The 12,579-nt window shown below is 31.2% G+C and overlaps 1 protein-coding gene across 5 annotated transcripts in view; it reads right to left on the reverse strand.

The window, feature by feature from the left end:
- The window catches only part of LOC130452756 (alpha-catulin), a 298,775-nt gene that overhangs the window by 57,918 nt on the left and 228,278 nt on the right, over positions 1 to 12,579 (reverse strand). For all 5 annotated transcript variants that reach the window (XM_056792176.1, XM_056792174.1, XM_056792178.1 and 2 more), the window contains 2 exons: positions 4,934 to 5,143; positions 1,924 to 2,161 (listed from right to left, as the gene is read on the reverse strand). In XM_056792176.1, coding sequence (XP_056648154.1) covers positions 1,924 to 2,161; positions 4,934 to 5,143 — 448 coding nt within the window. The remainder of the gene's footprint in view (positions 1 to 1,923; positions 2,162 to 4,933; positions 5,144 to 12,579) is intronic.

The raw sequence follows: 12,579 nt of genomic DNA on the forward strand, positions 1-12,579 counted from the left end.
AAAATATGTAATATTAAACAAAAGAAATGTGCAAATCAAGTTATTAAACAATTAAAATGACATTGGCCTACACGATTTTTGTAACAGTTCAAAGACTTATTTATATAATGCCAATATCTTTCAAGCGATAGGCAGAATATTCATAAAGCCCCAATGCGTACACCTTTTGAATATAGATCTTTATTTGTTAACAGATAGTACATTTTATAGGGGTTATCAAATTGCCCTGTAAAGCAGAAAAATTTCATAGAGTGGGTTATATATTATCTCATTCAATTTACATTTGAGCTTTAAAAATAATAGTTTTGTGTATACTCCATTCGGAAAGAGTGCAGAGTAATAAATCAACCCCTCTCCTGGCCACCATAGCCGTAGTCACATTTAAGAACAATTTATTATTTTTTTTATTAAACCTTAGCAAATGAATCCAGCATTTATTTTCTACGAAATTTATTACATCAAGTTCAAATTTCCAACTATGTTCACTTATCGGCCAAAAAAATTCCATTGGGGTATTTTAAGGAAGGAATGATGTTGACAGGTAAATATTTCACGCCCTTTATAGTATAGACCTATACAAGACAGGTTAATTTGAGGTATACTTGAATGGTTGTGGACAAGTTTCAGTCCATAAAAGTCTATAAAAGAAAATTCCCAATACACAACTGCATTTCTAGCGCAGTGTTTGCCACAGAAATGTTTACAAAACTTTGGTGAATATTTAATATGTCGACCTTTAAAAACTATACTTCAATACATAAAGTCGGTCAACGGTCCACAAACTTTTTAAGGAAAGGAAAACAAGTGGATGTTTAAGTGGACCAAAGTCTTGGCCAGGAAGGCCAAAGGTTTACATCGATGAAGATTACGAATATGCAATCCGCAGGAAATTCCACTCATTTTACTTTAAAAAGAAAGATTGATTTGAAAGACGGATGGCCCCCAATCAACAGAAATAAGCTTTGTCAGGTTCTACATGAACTAAATTTTTGTTGGGAAAAACAACGTAAAAATTCGAGTGTAAAGAAAAACTATTTTTTATTTGGACGAGATTTGGGTTAACAAGGGGCACACTATAGGAAAAATATAGCAAGATAACACGGTTAACAATTTTAAACAAGCTTTCTTGGAGGGACTATTAACAGGATTGAGAGCTCCATTAGGGAAAGGCAGACGATTAATAGTAACACATATTGGCAGTGACAGTGGTTTTGTGGATGGTGGCCTTTCTGTTATTTGAATAAAAAAAAGCGGTTACTACCACGAGGATATGAATGCAGATGTGTTCGAGGAATACTTTATACAAACGCTAGATCTTATTCCAGCCGGATCTGTAATTGTTCTTGACAATGCCAGTTACCACTCGAGACAAGTTGAAAGTTTACCTACGACGACATGGAGAAAACAAGACATTATTAACTGGTTAATACAAAAAAATATTACATTTAACAATGACTCGGTAATAAACGAACTTTTGTCACTTGTCAAAATAAATAAAAATCCCCATAAGAAATATAATATTGATGAAGTGGCAAGAAATCGCCAAATTACTATTATTATTATAGAATATCCTTATTTATAATCTGTCATAAATCCTGTTCTTTATAATGCAGACTTACTAGTTTAATATTAGTAACAAAATCTAAATTCCATTTCACAATATCTTATAAAGCTCCCTCAGAACAAACAAAGATATCTTGAGAAACAAGAGCAAAAATATAAAATGCTGTTTGATATAACATAATTTAAGTTCTGGAAAATCAAGTATGCATCAGTATCTGACACCTCGAACCAAATATGTACCGCAATACGTTCTAAAGTTACCGTGTATATTTCATATGTGGGGGATGAGTTGAAAATTTATAGGCGCCCTCATTATGAAGATCTCTATCAATCTGTATTATAATAATGAAACTCACTTACCCATAGAGATTTTACTATGTTCAAGTAGATACTGCAAATGCTGTATACAGGCATATGCTGTTCCTCTGTCACTTTCACATAGTCCTTCTCTATGGATTGATTGAACACTTGAATCGGCACTATTTAAGACACCGTCTTTTACTACATAATGAATAAGGTCCATAGCTCTTCGCATTTGGCAGAATACGGTATCACGATTTTCCCTGGCGGATGTGCACTCTGGATGCCTTAAACTTGCCTAAAAAAATCAATCAAATCTCAAAAAGTATACTTTATGTTAAAAGGAGTTTAGACCCCTGACATAGAGTAAGACAACGAACAATGAATGACATGTGAAGATAAAACTCAGCTGATCGATTCTGCAAGACTTATCAATTGCAGTTGATCAATTGAAGCACGTTTCTGGGATAAACATTTTAGCGTTTCTTATTGATTAGTTATTATTTATACTGTCATTTATTTGGAAAATTTTTGTTTGTTCTCTTTTATTCGATCGAAGAAAAATAACGTAGCAGGAGGAAAGTGGCAACAATGATCCAATGAAAACAGCATTGCACTAATCAAGCAAAATGCAAGATTCATCACATGTAATATTATGACATACGATTGTCTCGCTCTACGCCAAACGGGTATTATGTCTGTTAGTAATCAAAGAATCTAATTTATTTGATTGAAGTAAATGTGTATAGTATTTCCAAATACGAAAAACCAACCATAACTGTAGAGACTAATCGTGATCATACTTAATGTACTCTTTTACTGAACAAATCACTAAAAACGTCATGTCTGTAGGAGTTCACAGAATCTATTATATGGGTCGTTCGATGTACGCGATAATAGGGAAATGATTCAGTTTATCACTGGTATACAAAGTTTAGCATTTATTCATAATTCGACATCCGGTATTAAGCATTTAGTATCTATCATTCAGAATTCTAGATTTCATTATTGAACAATGCAACAAATTGCAAAAATCATTCAGAAAAACCAAATAAATATTCTAAGTACGTCTGACTAAACACGTGTTGACTTTTACAAAAAAAATTTCTGAAAAAAGACTTCACTGCCCAAGTAAAGGAAATTATTTTGAATGCATATGAGTTGCAACTATTCAAAATCCAAGTACGTAAGTATTTGAAGGATATCGACAACATTGAACAAACAAATTAGAAGTCCTTGTATAATTTTGAGACGGTGAAAAGTTCACGACATTAGATATGAAAATCCTTAAGTACTTTCCGCAATATTTTAAAAAAACCTTTATGATAAATTTAGAAGACGACAATATAATTTTTGATTAAAATGATAGCATACTGCGATACAAACGAAAAGATTGCCTAGATAAACCGGTCAATGCAAGAATTAAATCTTCTCCACAAACGTTTCTTGCTTGATTTTCTTCATTAAAAAGTCCGTAAATGAGGTCTTAAAACTTGAACTAACTATATTTTTCAAAAATCATTTGCAACATTTGTCAATAAAGTAAAAAATTTATTCCAAACAAAGGGAAAAGAATAATAGTAGATATACCATTTCGGTGGTGGCACTAGTTTTTTGCCTGAAGAAACAAGGATTTCTAAATCCAAGAAAAATGATGACTAGCATAAAGAAATGGATGTTCTGTCCTCAAAAAATAAGTTAACAGTATATTTTTTAATTTGGAAGAAAACAGCATAAAAAAGTTATGAGAAATACATTCGCCCTCAGTGAACTGAGCCCCATCGAATTGATTCTGTTCAAAATCAAGAATTTTGAGGTTGAGAAAAACAAAACAAAACAAAAAAAGTAAATGATTTCTAAAGCCTTCTTCAAGATGTTCGTACACCGCCTGTTTAAATCCTTCTCAGCTGTTAAATCTTCTACTCCTTAACTCGGTGTTTAGTTTTGTGACAAAATGTGGTCGAACAGTGCCAAATCAGTCATCAGTAACCTTGGAAAGCAAAGTAGTGTGTACTGAAGCATTCTCATGAAGGAAGCGCACACCTCGGCTGTTTTTGCCGCGCTAATAATAATAATAATGGTTTGACTCAACTGTTATATTACTTTGTTAACGATTGGTCTGTCGAATTTGGATATAATATAAAATATATAAATAGTAAGTATAAGTAATTTAGACAATATATACAATATATTAATTCCAAATCTAGCACACCAAATAATGCTTGTCTTATTCCGTTCTTTCTCTTCCTCTGGTCTCTTGCATATTTATCAAAATTTTTATGATTTCTCGATGTTCTATATTTTAGAGTACTAAATATTTCATCCCCTTATCCAAATAAATAATAGAGCAAATATATATGAAACTAACACTATAATCAATCAATTAAGAAACAGAACGGATCCTAAACATCAAAATGTAATACCCATTTTCTTACTATATGAAAATAAAGACTTTCTCAACAACTATACAATTATTTTAGTTAAAATGATATTAGAATAAGTCACAAAGGTCATAATATATTATAAAAATATTTCAGTAAACTAAAATCTAAAACACCGAAAAATGAGATGAGTAATATTATACATATATGTATATTAGTTGTAATTACACTGACATAGAACACACATCTCAATATTTAGAAAATAGATTGGAAAGTCATCGGTACGATAAAAAATTAAACTGCTGATCAATGAAACATGAGATATAAAAAAAGTACATTTAATTATATAAATAGGAAAATCCTTGAAACAGTGTCAAATAGAAGAAGAGAATTTTTAGAAATGGTGAATAGTGAGGATGAAATTTTATATTCATGGAAGGTGATCTGTTGATAGATATAATTATGTCAATATCAAATTATATTTGGAAAAAGAATAAAATTAAGTCGAATTGTCTAGATAATCTAATTATCTACCACAAAAATTAATTACAATTTTAAATATGATCCATCGGCAAAAGAATTATAATGTTACCCCTGAAAGATCGCTCAAAAAAATTATAAATACATTAAGGATTCATTTTTAATCATTAATTCATAAATAAATAACCGTTCTCCTTATAATAACTTACTTTACTTGAAGTTAGTAACATCATTGTTGATCTTTCTAAAACTTGTCTAGCCGCCGCCATTTGAGCCCGTCGCCGTTCGTCCTTTAGATCATTCTGTCTATCACCCGTTAAATGAGCTAATTCTACCATTTCTGCTCCAAACTGACTAAAGGCTTTTACAAACTCCGTAAAGTTGTTAACTGACTCTAATCGATCCAAACTATGCGAGACCTGCAAACAAAATGTTCTATAATATTTGAAAGTGCCGTATAATTTTAAGTCGAACATGAGAAGTTTCAGAAAGCCCATCATTCGAATATAATACCGTCTTATGTAGATAGATTTTGAGGTGAGTGTTTGAGCCTATATTCAAGAAATGTAAGATCAAGAGGCAGGTGTTTCCTCAACAAATGTTTCTATGTCTCTCAGTCTCTCGATAATGTAAAGAAAACTAGGAAAGTTTTAAGGTCTGCTTTATAAAAGGTCACAAGAAAAATACAGAAATATAAAAAATGAAGAACATAGTAAACAAAAAAAAGTTTACTTATCGCAGTAAAATCAACCATATCAAAGATTAATAGTGAGTTCTTCCCTATCTACCTCTATATCTAATCAATTTATCAATAATTTCTCCATTAGCCACATTCACAAGATCTTAGGTATTGCTATAGTTACATAAGAGGATTGTCTGGAAAGTATCCGACATAATGAGGAGACAAGACATTTTTTCCATATCATTCTCATTTGTCTATATTTGTACACTCAATTCTGCGATGCTCTAACCTGAAAATAGTCGTCGTCTTTCTCCTCAAAATAGGCGATAAATAAAATCTCTCTTCCCTGAAAGTGGAACTTTGAGGTTAGGAAACAAGAAAAGTCGCTGGAAGGATGGATGGGTAACCAATTCGATGTGCAGTTCATACATTTTAGCCATGGATATCACCGATATATGGAAGATATGGAAACTGTACTGATGGTAAAGCACATTCTTTTTCTTCAAATATGGACGCTTTTTTGCAATTGCTCATTTCACTTTATCAAGTGATGAGTAATAATTTTCTGTTGTTGTTTTACCTTTTTGAATATAGTCGATGAACACATTCCCATGACTATTCGAAAAAAACGGACGCCGACACTTTTTCGGCCAATGAAACCGACAGTTCAATTTTCAATTTTTTTTATTTCCAAAAAAAAATCTTCACAACGACTTACATATATGATTGTCAAACTTTTAGTTAGAATCTCTCACCGCATGCACACATATATTAGTAATTATTGCTGATATCTTCAGATTGAGGTCGGATATTCTTCAAACAACTTTTGTAATTTAATGACAATGTCGACCAGTTGTTTTGCGGTGTGATGGTGTGGAATTTATTGTTATAACCTCTCATTCCAGAAGGAACAGTATTTTCTAATTCTGTGTTCACGCAATGGCTCAGTAAACCAATTTTTGTCCATTCCCGTTTGTGGCTAATAAGTAACTAATGTTGATTCTTCGTCCACTGCAGACGAGTGGTCTGGTGTGTTCAGGTAAATTTTGAAAATATTCGATGCTACTCAATCATACCCCTACCTTCAACGCATTGCGGCAATGAAAATAACTCGTTTCTCGATTTCTACTAGCTGATTAGACATTGTATGGTTGTTGTGTCTCGTTCGGAAGCTATAATCCGATTTCAAGATAACAGCAGCTAGCATTCGTTTTTAGTTCAATAAGTTCCAGAGTGCCATCCTCACTTCCAGTTCCTAACCATTGGTTAAGTATTTCGAACGACTAATTTGTGGAAATTCGAAAACGTGATCTTTCTAAGTTGGAATTTCTGGAACCGTTGGCGATATTTATACGGAATACACTGTTGACACCACTACTACATTAACACCCACAATTACACTGTCTGACGTGCCTTTCGATAACCAAGTTATCGTCTTCAGAGACTGACAGAGACAGTTTACCTTCAGACTCTGAAGACGATAACTTGGTTGGTGATGTGGTGGTGTAAACATTGTATTCAGTATAATCTTTCTAACTATCGACTATTTCTACGATGTGACTTTTCAAAAATAATCATTTATGAGGGCATTTTCTCCCATATTAGGGATTTCTTATTTTGATGCCATCTTCAAGTCTACTTTTAGATATTATAATTAAATGAACATTATAAAACTAATAAGTGGTCTTTAATTCAATTATCTAAACTTTACGATGTTTTACGAGGTCAGTTTGTTATCATACAGAAATGCTAAATATTTTTATCGTTTTAAAGAAATCATTAAAGTTATTACAGACATTTGTCGATAAGTTTATTTGTAGTATTCACAAAATAAATCACCCTATATAAAATGTAGATACTGTAATAGCGAGATAAACGGCCGACGGTGAAATGGTTACCAGTAGCAACGCAAATTATAGGTGCAACAAAGTGTATGACGTAAATGACATGTACGCAACACATAGCGCAATATTAAGAATTATTCGGATTTTCATTAACCTCCATGGTTACGATTTGTGATTGATGACATCATTTGGACGTCATATAGTTAGCATCTCAACATTTTAAGGGAGTGTCAGAGATTATTTTAATTCGAAAACATTAACAAAAATCAATAACTTGATAATTTCTATTCTGTATGATTTATAGAACTAATTTTACATATGAAATTTGAATGATAATAACTGAGAAATGTTCAGAATTTAGAATGATACAGAGTTTCAATTAGAGGTCTAGCCAACCAACTAACTTTTGACTGCTGTTTCCTATCTCTTCTTTTTCCTTCTTTCTCTATATTATTTTTAGTTCTTCTTTTACTTCTTTCTCTTCGCCTCCCTTTGCAAATATCCCAAGTTTCACGTACTTAATCCTTATCTTGATTTTGTTTATTTTTTCATTTCCCTCTATTAATTCTTCTTTTTTATTTTAATTTTGTTTCGTGCCTCTGACAATATTGTTCCGCCCTAATCTAATCTCATCTCACATCCTCTATTATGCTATAGTCTATTATTCCGATGTTTTTAAACGAAGGCGTATAAAAACTAGTTATTAATTAACTTGCTTTTATTTACAATTGCATCTATATGATCTCCTTGAACTACTTAAGGATATACCACACAATATTAAAGAACATGTGATTGGAGACCGATGATGCTCCATTACATTTAATGTGGCATCTAGGCAATACTAAGATGAAAATATACCCAATCGTTGAATTGTCTCTTAAATCAGTAGTTTATAATACTCATAAATTTGATACCAGCGATTTACCAACTCATAATCAAATAGCATGTCATATTAAGGATTACGTCTCAATGCAACATTTGCTATGTTTATGTGTTATCCTGAATCGTCGTCGACGCGCGGCATGTTGATCTCCCCAGAATTCGTTTGATGTTTGTTTTTTATATAAGTTTTTATCATAGCAGGCGATTTGTTTACATTGTTTCTGTTGAACTGAATTTCTAGGAAGATCTATTTATTTAGTTGTTTTGTTTCTTTATTTTCTAGAATTCGTTTGGATATATAAACGGGTTTCTTTAGGGCAATGTAGTTTAGTTTATAAAATAGTCCTCGTAAACGGATCGAATTAGAAAGTAACCGAAGAATTTAAGTAAATTTCATAAGTTAGTTAAGTGTTAGTGATAAGCTAATTATTATAAGTTTCTTGAGTGTAGTGTAAAGTATATGAATAAATTAAGTGAGTAACGACAGTGTCCAAAAATTCACTCCACGTATAAAAATATAAATAAATAAGAAAAATATTACATTAAATAAAAATTGTACAAATGCTTTAAAAAATCTCGGATTTTTCTCGTTTTTTGCCTTTTCTAAGAAAATTGACCATGGTGATGGTAATATTCTTTTACACCATCAGAAAGTATAAATTTCAACGAAAACAATTCTCAACGACTTTATAAAAAAGCTGATATTTTGACGGGAGAATTTTAGATTGAAAATTAGGGTGCTCTTTCGACATGAAATCAAAATAAAGTTAAAAAATTAATATTTTAAATCAACTAAACTACAGTATATTTGGGACATGGAAAGGAAAGTTTTCACAAAATTTCGCGAAAAAAATGTTTTCTGTAAAATATAAAATTAAAAAACTAAAAACTTGTTTATTTAAATGTTTGACATACATTTTGTGGTTATGTGAAAAAAGGGTTGACTCAAAAGTTATAAATCTTTTTATTACCTTCAACTTGGATGATCAACTTTTTTTCATAGGACTTAGTTTTGCCGGAAATCGAGATAAATAGTTCTACACCCTTAAAGACTCACCCCCTTTCCCTTCCCGACCTCAGATCGCCGAAAATTATTTTTCTTTTCATTTTTATTTTATTCTCCTCCTTCTGCAATGGTTTCCATCTCACTATATTTTTTTTTCATTTGGTTTCAAAAATTATTGACCCTGGTCTATAATGTCTAAAAGGCACATCATGGATCAAAGATGGATTTTATTTTTCATGTATATTATGAATGAAAAGCTTTCACTGTCTGTATTACACAATCTGTAAAAGTTTCACCGATTTTAACTTTCTTTTGAAACACCTTGTATGTTCAGCAGATATAGAGTAGACTTTGCAGATTTTAAACTAAATACAACCCACTAGAGACTGTTATCGAATTTGAAGATCACACACAAGTAACACTTCTACTGTACTGTATTTAATTAGAAATTCAAGAAGTGTCGCTACAATTTGATTCTATCACAACGTAGGTACAACTCATGCTCTATACTAGGGCAAGGAAATTACAAAGTAGCAAATATGTTTGTTTTAACTATAAACTTTTCGATGAAATTCGGGATGTGCTTGAAATTCTAATTCTAATAATAATAATAATTTATTTTGAGTTCTATCTCGTTGGTATTATTTTGAAACGTGGCAGACACATATTCAATTTTTCGCTAAAAGTTTTGTTTATTTGGTAACTTAATGTTGTTTCGTTGTGGCCTAGTAACCGCTTAGTACGAGTTTTGGTACTTATTTTGTCACATCTCAAACGGCTCTGAATAAACGTGGCTATCTGATATGTGAAAACTGAATGAGCGAAAAAACTTGAGAAGCGAGAAAAATAGTTGGGCCCCGTAATTCTTTCCATAAAACTTCTATTAGAAACAGTTATTCTGTACAAGTAAACTTGTAGGTATTAGAAAATATTACATCGTTATACTCAGTCAGACAACGGTGTGTCAAATACACCTCTTAATGTCCCAGAGGATAGCTCAGTAAGTGTTAAATGTGTGTTATGTGGCGGAAGCAGTCCTGCAAATTATAAAGGATAAAAAGCTCAAGTGAAACATACACAACAAAACTCCATAAATAGTTAAGTAAGTTGACGAAGTTAGAGCCCTTATTACTAATCAGAACATTGATTTCCTGTTGATATTGGAATACCATTTCATAGATAAAAGTTTATTTAGAATGCATAGATATATTATATATTATATAAAACAATCCACCTAGATAATTCAGTACATGGAGGCACAGCTATACAATTAAAAGTTCAATAAAACATCAGGTGCTCAGTAATGATGTAAAGAATATATAAAGAATACCAAGGAGAATTCTAGTGCAATTAGTGACTACAACGCTAAACACGTTTATCGGGGATCAAAATAAACAACCCGCAGAGGTAGATAATTTAATGAAACAATTAAAAATAAAAATATGAATCACCTCTCAGCAGACGAATCAATAAACTGGTCAAATAATAAACATACCGTATCCCCTTGATTTTTATATCATGAAAGGAATTTCCTCCCATTTTAATTTTTATCTGTCCACTCATTTGTATTAGTTGCTCTTAGTATTAATAGTTCAAGAGTCTGGTTCAGCTACACAAAACAAATTCATTTACTGGGACAATTTTATAATAAAAGTAAACGTCGATATTTTTCTGAAAACAGACATCGAGAGTACTAAACGATAGGAAAGCTCTCAAGCTCTCAATCTAAGAAGTTTTCTGGCAAAACATCATAGCATCCATTAGCTCTGTTGAAAATGGAGACGAGCCCAACTTGATAAGATATAAAATAGCTAATAGAAGAAAACTTCGCAAAAACTTTGTTAAACAGAACCATTCAGGAACTGAAAAGGATATTCGAAAACCATAAAAATGATTATATTTAACAATAAATTTAGGTGCCATAGAAGCAACAGAATACTCATTATGGAAAGCTACAAAAAAATTGACGGTCACTAGCAAAAAAGCAACAGCGAGTAAACAACAACATTACAAAATGTTTTTCAACTAACTGACGCAATCGAGTGCGTACAATCACAAATACAATTAATTTTTTAAAACTTCAAAAACTTTATAAATTATAATAAGTATTTCAAAACCTTTCTCAATGACAAATTGTTTCATTCAGAAATCTCTATGAATGAGAATAACACTTTAAATTCTCGCTAACCGACTGTAACTAAATATTGCATTCACATTCAGTTTTATTCTAATAAACTGAAGTTCACAAACAATTTAATATTGTTGAGAAGGAAATTGATGACGCGACAACTCTATTGAAATTGAAGTGAATAATTCCTTTCAAGTACCCTTCTTATTACAAAGGTTAGCAATCAAAGCAAACCTCAATTTGGAAACCTCAAATTACAATAAATCTTGTTTCGTTCATGCGTATTCTTATTCAAGTGGAGCTGTCGTTGATCTCATCTTTGCAAGTTCTGAATAATTGTACGAATATAGTTAGGTGAAGAATTCCCATTTCCATTTCCATTGTCTTTATTAGGATAAACTTATAATGATGGTTGTGATCGTTAATCGACAAAAGCTTAATATTGCTTGGAGTAAGATTAATCTCTATCTCATAATTTTTTTAATAGCAAAGACTTCATTTGCTTAAATATTCGTCACTTGAATATTCTTCCTAATAAAAAATAATAAATTTTGATTTTTCTTTCTACAAGGAAAATTTTAGTTTCAATCAATTAAAAATGTTATATATAAAACTAATTTTAAAACAGAAGAGACCTAAAATCAAGAACATTTAGATGCATTAATATATCAAAAGGTCTAAGAAATGGGAAATTGAAGAATTTATAAAACTAAATATATTATATAGTTTCATATATAACATTTTCAAACGATAGAGTTAGCCGATACAATTATCACTTCCCTTTATGCCTTGAAATCTCTATTTTCAAATGTAGAACATTTGAGGTTTGGATTTGGAGAAATAACTTAATACATTTTTAAACATAATTTCTTAGAATCTTTACCCAAATTAATAGTGAGTATTATGTGAAAATTTTATTTTAGTACTCGTAAAAAAGGAAATTCTCTCATGTTAATCAATGTTTATCAAATGGGAAACTAAAATAAAAAAGCGACCCCTTAGAGTTGAGCTACAGGGTTCATCTTTGGTGAGGATTTTTTTATATCAAATAGTAACATTTGAGACAATGAAAGTTGAAAAATTTTGAAGCGCCGTATTATACAAATATTCAAAATTGAGGCGATCTAGACGAATTTGTTAGACGTAATTTTTGTTGTTATTGTCAATATTTTGAGATATTCACAGTAATCGAAGTTATTAGCTAATTATGTCGACTTTATCTCCAAATAATAACTTGATGACAATTAAATAAATTTTTTTTCTCCAACCATCAAAAAATGTTGACATTTTTGTACTATTTTCAGGTGCAAAAG

This window comes from Diorhabda sublineata, chromosome 2 (assembly GCF_026230105.1).
Source record: "Diorhabda sublineata isolate icDioSubl1.1 chromosome 2, icDioSubl1.1, whole genome shotgun sequence".
Taxonomy (NCBI): Eukaryota; Metazoa; Arthropoda; class Insecta; order Coleoptera; family Chrysomelidae; genus Diorhabda; species Diorhabda sublineata.